This window comes from Lampris incognitus, chromosome 13 (genome assembly GCF_029633865.1).
Source record: "Lampris incognitus isolate fLamInc1 chromosome 13, fLamInc1.hap2, whole genome shotgun sequence".
NCBI classification, from domain to species: domain Eukaryota; kingdom Metazoa; phylum Chordata; class Actinopteri; order Lampriformes; family Lampridae; genus Lampris; species Lampris incognitus.
The window spans coordinates 45,149,406-45,163,524 of NC_079223.1; the positions used below are offsets into that span (position 1 = coordinate 45,149,406).

The window sequence follows — 14,119 nt, forward strand, 5'->3', positions numbered from 1 at the left end:
ATTCAGTAACTTTCAGATATATGTAACAAAACAGAATATGTATTCAGTAACTTTCAGATATATGTAACAAAACAGAATATGTATTCAGTAACTTTCAGATATATGTAACAACAGAATTTTTATGCAGTCACTTTTAACAATGCAAACGGGAGCGAGATCTCTTATTAGAATACAATAAATTACACTTGTGAAACATGTAATTAGAGAAAAAAGTCCTGTTACCCTTTATAGTTTAGGTAGATAAAGGTCTCAGTCACATTTGAGTAAAATAATCCTATTTCCATAAATGTCATAGGATCTTTTTTTTTAAAAGATATTTTATTTTCACGGACCCCTTGCAATTACACCACGGACCACTAGGGGTCCGCGGACCCCCGGTTGAGAAACACTGTATTAAGACACGTTAACCCCTAGCTAACGGGTCCGACCCTTTAGCCTTGTGGTGCAGTACACCCGGTATCGAATCCCGCACCGGGCAAGAAAATAACCGGTTACATTGTAACCGCTCGGCTCGTTAGCCAGGGACTAACGTGCCTTATTAGTAGTTTACATCACAAATTACACATTTGCCTCAAGTGGGCTTTACAGCGAGAAAATGTTGCCGAGAATCATAATTACAGAACAGTCACGTGTTCTGCCAGAGGGGCACAAGTCAGGTGATAACGTATAGGCAAGAGGTCCGGGGGAAGGAGCCCGCATTTTCTTGAACATGGCGGGGGTTATGTCCGGAGCAGCGCGAGAGGTTCCATAGCGACCCTGTTGTCATGTCACCGGGCCCCGTGCGGGGTCTCCGCCCCCAGGTTGGGAAACGGAACTGAGCGGATCAGGAATGAAAGGCAAGTGGGCGGCATACCGAAGGGGGATGGGTCGTCGTGGATGGAGCGATAAGAAGAGCGGAGGTGACTAGATTCCACTGCGGGGTAATGTTTCGCTACAAGTGGCTTTTACTTCACGTTTCACCCGTGTTTAATACGAGCCGCGTGTTGCGCGGCTAACGGCTACCCGGCTGGCAGCTAACGAGCGAGCTAGTTTGTTAGCATCGCGCTAGAGGAAACGCCGATTTGTACGTTATCCTATAGCTAGCCTTTGCTGCCTGACTAGCTAGGCTAACGTCGGTTAGCTAAATAACGTCGATAGCGTATATGCGTGCTACCGAATGGCCTGTCAACTGGTTCGCTTGGGGGGTTGTTTTGTTATTTTTGAAATAGTCGCGCTTTGCACTATTTCTGCGTTGTCGAGGGGGGTACGAGCTGGTCGGTTGTTCCGGTTCGTTTTAGCAACGTGCTAATTTAACAGCCTTTGCTAGCGTCGGTTCCTCCAGGTCTCGGCGTTTCCTGAATGTTGAAATAACAGTGCCAGCTAGATTACAGGGACAGCAGCTCAGCGGTGTTAGGCTGGTGCTGGGACTTTAAGCTGGCTAAGATACGTGTCACTACGACAGAGTTTCAGCAAATGCAAAGCTTTGCTAGTCACACACATATATATATATATGTATGGGTTAGCGACGGGACGGTAACCTCCCCTACAGAAATGAGCACATGTTTTAACAGACCTAATGTATGCGCGGACACGCTATTTTGGGATCGTGTGCGTGACACGGTTTAAATTTGGCCGGGCGGGTTTCTCTGCAGCCAGATTGCAGAATCTCCATACATTCAGTGTCCACGTTCACTTCCAGTAATGCAGTGTTTCTCAACCCAGTCCTCAAGGACCCCTCTATCCTGCAGATTTTCATTGTAACCCTGCATACGTAGCTCTGCTTCTACGTACTCAACCAATCGTCTCACAGCACTTGATTATGCAAGGTGTGCAAACTCCGACATTCACTGCTGAATTACTACAAACGGGTACCTATTCAGGGTTGCAAAGAAAATCTGCAGGATAGGGGTTCCTTGAGGACTGGGTTGAGAAACACTGCAGTAATGTGACAGATTAATACCCCTCGCAATCACGTGACATGCTGTTGTATAGGCTCGCCACCACCACCACAGCTGATGGAAGGGGGTTCGAGTCCCGCTGAAACAAAGGTTAAAGTGAACTTATTCCTCATTTAAGAGTCTCGGGGCTGGGGGGATTTGATTTCTTCCACAAAAAAGAACCGGGTTTGTGTCCCGGAGTCAAAAGTGTCGCTAACCCCAGAGGAGAGGGACGTCTAACCCCTGAGAACATCAGCTTTGCCAGATGTTTGTGGTTTGTCTATCTGTTTTGCTCTTTTACCGGTTCATTCTTTTAGTCCGTGCACTTTCGTTTAATTTGAAACTCACTGCACTGCCTTTTAATGTGCAAACCTTATTTAAAGATTGTTTGATTGATGGATTGGTTCATTAGGTAACATTAGTAAGACAACAGCCTAGATAAGTTGAGTAACATCCATTGAATTATGGCTGGATCTTATGAAATGGCATTAACTTAATTATGTCTAGTCAACTGAAATATGTAATTTGTGTGTAGGCAAGTGCTGGTGAGGATGACGATGGCGCATGTAGGGGCAGTAGTTGCATCTGTAATGGGGGTGATGGCCATCTTACTGCACTCCTCAATTCACAGGATAGAGGAAGGACACCTCGCTGTATATTACAGGTAATGCTTAACTGTAACCTCTTATGTCTGCCATGTTACTGTGATCACATGGATACCAAAGATATTTGATATTTGGAAAAGGGGGTTCATCGATATGGTTTTTTCAAAGCCGATACTGATCATTAGTAATCAAGGAGACTGATAGCCGATCTTTGGAACCAATATACATTTGCAGTAAAAACTAGAGGAGTGCACTCAGTAGAGTGCAGATCTCCGCCAGGCGGACATATCTCTCCTTCTCCGGTTGGTCAGACTTGGCGACAAACCACCCCTTTTCCCTTCTCACCACCAGGAGAAGGGAAATACAGACAGAAAAAGCAATGTTTTTCCTGCCACTATCAGACTTTTGCACAGCACGCAAGTCGATTGAACGGGAAATATGGAAAAAACAAATTAATATGAAGTGTTCAAGCTAGAAAATCTGCCTAGTAAATCTGTTTTGTCTGTGTGTTTGTGGATGCACAGCTTCATAGGCAGACCCTCACACAAAAGCAAGTCTAATATTAAATGACAGAGATCCAGCTATCATCATTTCAAAGGCCTTATTAAAAGATTTAAAATGTGTTTTATCATCATGGTTTTCATGATATAAAATGAATGAAGGCGAATGGCCGCTCCGCTGATTGACTTTCATTCATTCCAATGCAATAACACTACTACTACTACCACTTTAGGCTGCTCCCATTAAGCGTCACCACAGCAGATCATCCGTCCGTTTCCATCTCTTACTGTCCTCTGCATCTACTTCTGTCACGCCAGCCACCTGCATGTCCTCCCTCACCACATCCATAAACCCCCTCTTTGGCCTTCCTTTTTTCCTCTTGCCTGGCAACTCCATCTTCAGCATCCTTCTCCCAATAAAATCAGCATCTCTCCTCCGTGCATGTCCAAACCATCTCAATCTTGCCTCTCTTGCTTTGTCCCCAAACCGTCCAATCTGAGCCGTCCCCTTAATACACTCGTTCCTAATCCTGTCATTCATCACGCCCAACGAAAATCTTAGCATCTTCAACTTTGTAACCTCCAGCTCCTCCTCCTGTCTTTTTGTCAGTGCCACCATCTCCAAACCATACAACATAGCTGGTCTCACTACCATCTTGTAAGCCTTCCCTTTAACTCTTGCTGGTTGGTACCTTTCTGTCACAAACCACTCCTGACACTCTTCTCCACACACTCCAACCTGCCTGCACTCTCTTCGTCACCTCTCTTCCGCACTCCCTATTACTTTGAGCAGTTGACCCCAAGTATTTAAACTCATCCACCTTCGTCACATTTACTTCTTGCATCCTTACCATTCTGCTGTCCTTTCTCTCATTCACACATAGGTATTCCATCTTGCTCCTACTGACTTTCATTACTCTTTTCTCCAGTGCATACCTCCACCTCTCCAAGGCTCTCCTCAACCTGCTCCCTACTCTAGCTACAGATCATAATGTCATCTGCAAACATCATAGTCCACGGAGATTCCTGCCTGATCCCATCCGTCATCCTGTCCATCACCATTGAAAACAAGAAAGGGCTCAGAACCGATCCTTGACGTAATCCCACCTCCACCTTGAACCCACCCGTCAGTCCTAGTGCACACCTTACCATTTTCACACTGTCCTCATATATATTCTGCACCACTCTTACGTACTTCTCTGCCAGTCCCGACTTTCTCATATAATACCACACCTCCTCTCTCAGGACCCTGTCATATGCTTTCTCTAAAGCCACAAATACACAATCTAACTCCTGACCTTCTCTATACTTCTCCATCAACATTCTCAAAGCAGACATCACATCTATAGTGCTTTTTCGTGTCATGAAACCATACTGCTGCTTATCCAAAGGAATTGAATCAAGTGCAACTGGACTTGGTGTGTGTGTGTGTGTATATATATATATATATATATATATATATATATATATATATATATATAATATTTATTTATTTATTTCACGGATATATACCAAGTCCAGTTGCACTCGATTCAATTCCTTTGGACAACCATGACCCGGATGAATGAGAACATTCACAGACATACTGCTGCTTGCTAACCATCACCTCTCCTCTTAAACTAGCTTCCACGACTCTTTCCCATATCATCATGCTGTGGCTGATCAACTTTATACCTCTGAGGGGTGTTCAGGTGATGTGGTGGTCTATTCCGTTGCCTACCAACACAGGGATCGCTGGTTCGAATCCCTGTGTTACCTCCGACTTGGTTGGGCGTACCTATAGACACAATTGGCCAGCTTGGGATGGCTCAGAAGATAGGGTAATTGGCCGGGTACAATTGAGGAGAAAAGGGGGAGGGGGGAATCCAAAAAAACAACAAAAAAACTTTATACCTCTGTAAGTTACTACAGCTCTGCACATCACCCTTATTCTTGAAAGTCGGCACCTTATTCTTGAAAGTGGGTACAGTATGCTTCTTCTCCACTCCGCATCCTCTTACTTTCCAAGATTGTGTTAAACAGTATAGTTAAAAACGCCACTGCCATCTCTCCTGAACACGTCCATGCCTCCACAGGTATGTCATCTGGACAAACCGACTTTCCACTGTTCATCCTCTTCATAGCTACCCTCACTTCCTCTTTGCTAATCCACTTTACTTCCTGATTCACTCATTCATTTTATTCTAATGCAATAAAACAACGTTAAGAAAAGACTTCAAATTTGTTTAACCGTCATGTTAATAATATAAAATGAATCAAGGCGAATGGCTACTCTGACTTTCATTAATAAAACAGTGGTAAGAAAACATAGCTCAGCCATGGGAAATGTTTTATTGTTGCTACTGAAATTATTTCCAGCTCGTGACTGTAATTAATCCTACTCTTGAAATTGTATTTTTATAGCAGAATTTTAACATTGGAGATTATGTCACTTCCGCTTGGTGATGAGGTGAATACAGCAAATTATTTTTGGTTGATCCAGTGTTCCTCCAGTTCTTCTGTGCTGAGATCAGCAGTGTAACAATTTGCTGGCTTGTGAAATACAATCGACTTCTCGTTTACTTTCAAGACTCATACCTGAATATATAATGTTTTGGTCTTGATCATATCACTGCCAGATCTGACTCAACCATAGATGTGAGTTGCGCATGCGCACGGTTGACTCAGAGCAGGCAGTGTTGGTCGAGCGAGCTAGAGATTGAATGAAGAGAGCGAGCAGCAATAGCAAGAACAAACATTTTTTGAAGGCTTTGAATCACCACAACCACGAGAGGTTCTTCATCATACACTCATAACTACACAAAAACAAGAAAGGGCTTATAGGTCCAGTAGTTTGCGAGATTAGTCGAAAAAAACTCATGCGCGCATGCAACCAAACCCATTATCCACTCCAGTCTGTTGCCTGGCTGAGATAATGAAAATGTTGGTGTCAAATTCTAGAGTTACTCAAACTCCAACACAAAATTTCATTGAAATGCCTTTAAGCAGAGAGCTTTTCAACATGATCTTAGAATAAAAAGTGCAGGGAGCTCCCAGCAGCAAGAAATAATGTCACCTGTCAATTTTTTTGTTAATCAGCTGGCTAAATTATGGATCAGCAAATAAACTTGTTTATGTTCGCTATTGCATTCATGTTAGCTCTATGAGACTCAACATTAGCTTATGTTATTATGCCCATCAGCTACCTATAAAATATGTATGGCAGTGGGGTTGGGGCTTGTTAGTGCCAGTAGGGAGGAAGACACATCTGAAGCGAATTGGCATGATTGCGGAGCCTTTATCCTCCCCGCTGAGCCACCCGAGTAATCTCTTGGGCCAGCATAGCAAGCGGAGCCTCACTACCACCTCCATACCGGGCGGAGGCGAATGTACCAGATGACCAAGAGAGGTAGAGACAGGGGGGCTGGCGCGGATGGAGAGAGAGAGCTGGAGCAGACAGACACCGCAGGGGAGTTCTGGGTTGTGGATACAGGCTGGGAAATTCCATGTGGGCCACAGACAGCACAGTGCATCGGGTGGGGCTCCTGCCAGTTGGCTGTTGGCACAAGGAAGTGGAGCTGGGGAAGGGGCACAAGCTGTGCTGGGGAAAGACTAGAAAACTGTCCGTGCCAGCCAGATCTGTGGCTTGTTCGGGCTACTCTTCGTGTAGTCTGTATGTATGTGTCGTAATAAATATATCTGTGACCGATGATGTTTGCCTACATCCCTTTGTCCAAACCCCCTCATGGCAACAGACTTGCCACAATGTAAAAACACCAACTCATAAGGGCGAGTAACGTTACGTTCGCAATATGCTAGCTAAAATTATCCACAGGAGTACCTCAAGGGTCAGTGCTCGCTCCCCTCCTCTTCTCACCTCCTCACTTGGTGTAATCATCCGCTCCCATGGTTTCTCATACCATTGCTATGCTGACGATACACAACTCATCTTATCATTCCTGCCAGATGACCTCACAGTCTCAGCACGGATATCATCATGCCTTGCCAATATCTCTGCATGGATGAAAGAACGCCACCTTCAGCTCAACCTATCTTAAGACTGAGCTCCTTGTCATCCCAGCCAGTCCATCCTTACAACAACAGATCAATATTCAGCTCGGATCAACCCAACTCATGCCCACAAAGTGTGCCCGAAACCTGGGTGTCATGATTGATGACCAGCTAACCTGTAAGGTACACATGGCCTCGATTGCTCGGTCGTGCCGATTTGCCCTATACAACATCAGGAAAATTAGACCCTACCTGTCTGAGCATGCAGCACAGCTCCTGGTACAGGCACTTGTAATATCACACATTGACTACTTCAACTCCTTACTGGCAGGTCTCCCTGCATGAACTTTCAAACTTCTGCAAATGATCCAGAACATGGCGGCACGTCTTGTCTTCAACCAACCCAAAACAGCATATGTCGCTCTGCTGTTCATATCCCTCCACTGGCTCCCAGTTGCTGCCCGCATCAATTTCAAAACCTTGATGCTCGCTTACAAAACGGCAACAAAAACTGCTCCTGCCTACCTGAACTCCCTCATTCAGGTCTACACTCAGTCCTGCTCACTACGCTCTGCCAATGAAAGGTGCCTGGCACTTCCGCCACAACTGGGCCCGAAATCAGACTTCTCTTCTGTAGTTCCCCAGTGGTAGAACGAGTTACCAAACTCCACTCGATCCGCTGAGTCCCTCTCCATCTTTAAGAAGAAGCGAAAGACCCAACTCTTTCTCAAGCACCTCCATACCTGATGGTATTTAAAAAAAAAAATCGCTTCTATGCACCCCATGCATTGCCTTTGTGCACTGCCTGTTGACACCTATGTCCTATCGGACTCGAACCTAGTTTTTTTGGCACTTACTTGCATTGTCTCCTAACTAGATCCTTGCTTGCTTGTGTTGTATTAACGCTCAGATGTAGGTCACTTTGGATAAAAGCATCTGCTAAATGAAATTGTAAATTAAGTTCCAGTTGTACTGGCACCAACGTTACTCAAAGATATAGCTATCGCTACATAAATAAACACTATTATCCCATTATCGTTAATATAATATCAATATCTGCTGCCTTACCTTCAAAACACAGTTCCACTCGCTCACCGGAGCTGCTCCAGTCTGCAAATATGTTCCTCTGTGCCCGTCTGTGGCACAGTAGCCGTGAGTGTTGACAGGCGATTACTCAAGACATGTAGCCAATCAAATAGTGCTGTGGGCGGGACATTGCTCGAGCCCACAGAGTGGTGATTACAGACAGAGAGAGGCGGCTGCATCAGAGCCAAAGTAGTGTATTTTTATATTTATTTATTTTATCGGCAATCAGTTAAAAAAAATAACAATTCCAGTAATCGTAAAAATGCTGAATATTGGATCCGATAATTGGCCAGGCTGATAAATTGGTCGACCCCCAATTTGGAATACTAAGTCATTCTGGTTTTAAGCTTGACACAAGGCAATTTTCTTACTTACGTTCAAGAGGCGAGCAGCACAGTGGCGCAGTGGTTAGCGCGTTCGCCTCACAGCAAGAAGGTCCTGGGTTCGAGCCCCGGGGTAGTCCAACCTTGGGGGTCGTCCTCTGTGTGGAGTTTGCATGTTCTCCCCATGTCTTTGTGGGTTTCCTTCGGGGGCTCCGCTTTCTTCCCACAGTCCAAAGACATGTAGGTCAGGTGAATCGGCCGTACTAAATTGTCCCTAGGTGTGAATGTGTGTGTGTGTGTGTGTGTGGGGGGGGGGGGGGGGGGCTGTGTGATGGCCTGGCGGCCTGTCCAGGGTGTCTCTCTGCCTGCCACCCAGTGACTGCTGGGATAGGCTCCAGCATCCCCATGACCCTGAGAGCAGGATAAGCAGTTCGGATAATGGATGGATGAATGGATGGATGTTCAAGAGGCTGTATCCAGACTGCAAGAAACCCAGATGTGATATTTAGGGTGTTCCAGAACGAAATGGTCTATTTAGGAATTGATGCATGTACCCTGTTCACTATTGCCTTTTGCAGTGGGCTCAAAGTTGGTACATCTTCGAACAAACTAATTTTTTGATGTAGAGGCGATTTTTTTGTTGAATTACATAGGTATTTCTGCTGGGGATAGAAAGGTGCATACAAACACAGCACACCAAATTAGACTTCATGCGGGGCTGTAATGCAATTCATGAAAATGCAATCAAATATGGCCTGATGATTTTAGAAGTGACTGGATCATTTGTAGTTATTTCTTTCAGAGGAGGAGCACTGCTGACAGGTCCCAATGGTCCTGGATACCACATCATGCTGCCTTTCATCACCACCTTCAGATCAGTGCAGGTACCCTCACCTTTCATAGTTGAGAACATTTAGCACTAAAGTTTGCAGTTTATCTGTTCAGGCAACTGATGAAAAGAATGCAGAAAAGATCTGATATGAACTTGAGACAGTATTTGGATGGCATTCAAATCATATTTAAATCTTTGTGTGTCAGACTACACTTCAAACTGATGAGATCAAGAATGTGCCTTGTGGAACTAGGTGAGTGTGAGTTTATGCATGGGCACAGCTACTGATCGGGTATAATATAGTATAATGATAATAACTGATCGGGTATAATATAGTATAATGATAATAACTGATCAGGCATGAAATAAATCAGAGTAAAAACATGTCCCTGATTTGAACTCTTTGTTTTCTTCACAGTGGAGGTGTGATGATCTATTTTGACAGGATAGAGGTTGTTAACATGCTGGTCCCTTTAGCAGGTACACATTGAACTTAATGAATTCTCACAGTTCCTCAGCACTAAACCAAGTACTGGTCTTGAGTCATTATGAGTTTCAATGTTAGAACATTGGTTTGGGACTTTGCACATTCCACCATTCTTGATGTCTCTCTCTCTCTCTTTATCTGTCTCTGCAGTGGTGGACATAGTGAAGAACTACACTGCTGATTATGATAAAACACTGATCTTCAACAAGATTCACCATGAACTCAATCAATTCTGCAGTGTACACACTCTGCAGGAGGTCTACATTGAGCTGTTTGGTGAGTAGAGCTGCACTATGGCTAAGTATCACCCAGTCTTAATAAAGTGAATGTTGGTTGTGTTTCATCTCTTCATTTCCTGAGTAGGTTGGCTACAGTTGTTTTTGTTTACATGTCTGCTTTGTCTGATAGACATCATAGATGAGAATCTGAAGACTGCCTTGCAGAAAGACCTCAACGTCATGGCTCCTGGACTTACAATACAGGTATCTATTGAAACACTATTGTCGTGACATTTCTAACTCACAATTCACTCAAATTCAGTACAATAGACCAGCCCTGATGTCAGTAATACCAGTCTGTTGATCTGGACAGATTCTTTGGCAGTTTAATGAGCTATTGCTTTCCCTCTGTGTCAATTTGCTTTCCTTCTCTTCCTGTCTTCCTTCAAAATTCTGTACTCAAGGCAGTCCGTGTTACCAAGCCTAAGATTCCTGAGTCTATCAGAAGAAACTTTGAACTCATGTGAGTTTGTTGACTTGTGGTGAATTAGTCACTGTGTATATGATTATGTTTCTGAACCACCCACCGGGCCTTTATACAAACAGACAGAACCAAATATTTGTATCCCTTATCTGTCTTCTTTTTTTGTGTGTGTGTGTGTGTGTGTGTGTGCAGGGAAGCAGAGAAGACTCGTCTGTTGATAACTGCTCAGACTCAGAAAGTGGTGGAAAAGGAAGCAGAAACTGAAAGGAAGAAAGCCATAATTGGTAAAAGCAACAGTCTAGCATGCCGTGCCTTCATTCACATAGTCATCGTTTTGTGTTTTTAGCAGTGGCCCTCTGCGCTTTTAGAAATCCACATACAACCCCTAGTGACAGCCCCTGCCTGGCATCAGTTGTTAATGCCACTCTTTCTCTGCCTGGCACAGAGGCTCAGAAGCTGGCCCAGGTAGCAGAGATCCATTTTCAGCAGAAGGTGATGGAAAAAGAGACCGAGAAGAGGATCTCTGAGATAGAGGGTTCGTGCCCTTGGCTTGCTGGTTTCTGTATCTTCTGTGCAATGTATGGTTGGCCTCGTCTTTAAGTGTTCTCTGTACCCGTGGGCCTCTGATCAGTTGGTTTGTCATGTGCCTGTCTGTCGCAGTTTCATGAACAATGCATCTCTGTTTCAGATGCTGCCTTCCTGGCAAGAGAAAAGGCTAAGGCAGATGCAGAGTATTACACTGCGGCCAAATTTGCCGAATCCAATATGGTAAATGATGATGCTGCTATGAAATTCTTGCCAACACACTTTTTAACACACTGCATCTATTCCTCACACTTGAAATCCTCACTGAACCATTTCCTCTCTCTATTCAGTTGAAGTTGACTCCAGAATATCTTGAGCTGATGAAGTACCAGGCCATTGCAGCCAACAGTAAGATCTACTTTGGCCAGGACATACCTAACATGTTTGTGGAAGGAAGCAACAGTCACCCTAAGTCGGGACGCCCCCCTACCTTCTCTACCGCTGACCCAGACCATAAAGAGCAGCCACAGGGGCTGTAATAGTCCACAGCCACGCCTCTCTGCATAGCGCAGGGGAACCTGTTCGAGGCTTGTCCCATCTATGAGGGAGAGAGCACTGATGGATTATGGGTGGAATATCTTTTGCTCCAAGTCGGGTGCCGTGCATGCTTTAGTCTTAATCTTAAATGGCTGAGGGGGAGTGGAGAGGATTTTTGGAGATAAAGGGAAAAGGAACAGGAAGTGAAATGATGGAATGTTTTAAGAATGAAGGCAACGCCGTACTTAGAAAATTTCAAAGCATTTTAAATGCTTCTGCCTGGGGAGGGGACGGTAAGGTTCAGCGAGGCCAACATTAACGGGCCTCAACTGTTTTACATGAGCTTGCATTCAGCGCGGCGTTTTATTTTGCTTGTTGAACCCCATTGATTTTTGTCTGTTATATGCAAGATGAGTGATCCATGCCGAAATAAGTTTTTTTTTTTTTTCTTTGAGAATCACTGCCTATGATTTAGTTAAACTGGAATCTGACAGGTGACACTAATTCTAAATAAGGTATATGTAAGTGTCTGTGTCTTAAATGTGGACAGGTCATCTCTGTGCCATCTTTTTTTAGCACTCTGGGAGGTTACACCTACTACGGGTTGCTTGTGTGGGTTGCCTTTAGCTATCTGCCTACACTTGTTGGCCAAAATCTGAGATTGTGGACAGAAGGATTCGTCTTGAGGCTTTTCCACGCAAGTCACAGCCTAATATGCAGATGATGCATGTTTGTCACTGTGAAATGTTTTGTTTGTTTTTTTGTTGTTGTTTGATTTGACACTGAAAGGAGCCCGGCCCTTCCACACCCCCCCCCCCCCCATCAAAACTTGAATCCAAATGTGCATAAGTCCGTGCCCTTAGGTTTTTGAAGTTGAACAGGGCTGCTGGGTCTGTAGTTGGGAATAGGTACGTGTTGTCATGTTAAAACTGTAGTGTCGTGGGTCATTAGATGTGTTAGAACGGGGGTAAGTTTGTTAATATTCGTTTTTAATCAAAGGGCGTCATCCACAGAAATTCTTGAGAGGCTGCGCTTCACCTGCCTCGCCATCTACTGTGAAACCTGTCTAGCATTTAGGGCTGCAGAAGAAAGTGATTTTCTGTTAAAACGTTATATCGATTCCCTGGCATTCACATAGAAGTGAGTCTTTCAGCCAACACCATCCACGTACCCTGTCATGCAGTATGTGTAGTCTTGTCTAATTGGTTTTGAACAAAGATCTCATCAAGGTCTTGTGTACATGAAGAAGTTTCTGCCATCTGACGGTGATCCAGACACCTGTTAACACACACGTGGTGCATGGTTGCTTGTTAACTCTCAGGAAAAGACTTTACAAAACGAGTTAAAGATGTACCATCAGTCTGTCGTGTTCTCAGTTATGCAAGGTAAACACAACATGCGTGTTACTAACTTCCCATGTTGCTGGGGGGGGGGCAGAAATTAAACCTATCATAACAGCTTTTTAACATTCAAAATGCATAAAATTTCAACTTTCTTTTTTTTTTTAATTGGAAATCTGTTGCATCTGAAAATAAGAAGACCTCTCGGCAGTAGAATAATCTGAGTCTGTTCATGTCATAACAAGGCCGTACTGCTTATTGCTTTGGTTTGTGCAAGTATTTATAAAAAAGAAAATTACAGGAGCAGCGTGATCCTTACTGTTTCTGCAGTGTGTCATGATTATTCAGTTGTTGAAGCTGAGGTTTTAGAGGTTGCCTTCCAGCTCTTCTGGATGAGATGAGTAACGTTTAAAATCTTTTAAAGGCTTCGAGCGGCATCAGCTAACCACTGCTGTGAGTGTCTCTCTCAGTTCTTAAATCGACTCCTGCTCATCAGGTTTGTAATGGGTAGAGGTACAGTAACGGATAAACCTAATAAACCACGAGTCTATAAACAAATGAGGCAACACTGATGTGATCGTACCGCGTGACAATTCTGGACCGGTTTCCTTGTTTCTGCTGAAACACGGGCCAGAATCATTTAGGATCCCTGCGTTTAAGGTGAACAGAAATTCCTGAGTTTGTTCAAACTGTTGAGCCTTAAAAGTATTTTCTAAGTGCAGGGTGACAGTGGGCAGTTTTGTTTAAAATGACCAAAAAGATGAGTTTTACAGAACGTTTTTGTCTTTGGCGTGTGCGGGTGTACACGTGGAGGAAGGTCACGTCACCTCGCCTCCCAGTAGATGAGCTGAATGTATGACACAGATGAAGACCTGCTCAGTGCCACAGGCTGCCAGCGCACGGGAGCGCTTACATATACATATACAGTACATATACATTGCATATACACTGGCCTGCTCAGAGAAAGGATCCACTGACGGCTAACGCTGCTAGCTAGAGTGTGGAGATTGTGTTGATGTGTACTTGACCTCAGAATCACAGCTGACGACTAAAACTCTCGTTATCCTTTGGTGTTGGGTTTATCTATAAAGGTGCAAAACTCGGTGGGGGTTGTGATTCTTTTGGAAATAATTAGCAATTTTGTGAAAGTTCCTTTTGTACGATCTGCTAAATTCAAATATTGCCTCCTTGTTTTAAAAGGTTTATATGCAAGATGTTTTCATCAAGTTTTTGACAATGTTCTTTAATGTAAAATAAAGCCTATTTTGATACCTCT

At 44.0% G+C, this 14,119-nt stretch overlaps 1 protein-coding gene across 5 annotated transcripts in view; it reads left to right on the plus strand.

Annotated features, from left to right (window-relative positions):
- Positions 1-14,119, plus strand: part of erlin1 (ER lipid raft associated 1) — a 19,219-nt gene extending 5,100 nt beyond the window's left edge. The window contains exons 1-12 of one of the 5 annotated variants that reach the window (XM_056292441.1): positions 601-836; positions 2,452-2,580; positions 9,223-9,304; positions 9,459-9,505; positions 9,671-9,732; positions 9,890-10,015; positions 10,148-10,221; positions 10,422-10,480; positions 10,634-10,725; positions 10,887-10,976; positions 11,130-11,209; positions 11,317-14,119. In XM_056292441.1, coding sequence (XP_056148416.1) covers positions 2,468-2,580; positions 9,223-9,304; positions 9,459-9,505; positions 9,671-9,732; positions 9,890-10,015; positions 10,148-10,221; positions 10,422-10,480; positions 10,634-10,725; positions 10,887-10,976; positions 11,130-11,209; positions 11,317-11,505 — 1,014 coding nt within the window. In that variant the 5' untranslated portion in view covers positions 601-836; positions 2,452-2,467 and the 3' untranslated portion in view covers positions 11,506-14,119. Of the gene's footprint in view, positions 1-600; positions 921-2,451; positions 2,581-9,209; positions 9,305-9,458; positions 9,506-9,670; positions 9,733-9,889; positions 10,016-10,147; positions 10,222-10,421; positions 10,481-10,633; positions 10,726-10,886; positions 10,977-11,129; positions 11,210-11,316 lie in introns of those variants that run through there. The other 4 variants (XM_056292440.1, XM_056292442.1, XM_056292444.1 and 1 more) reach the window with 4 other exon arrangements.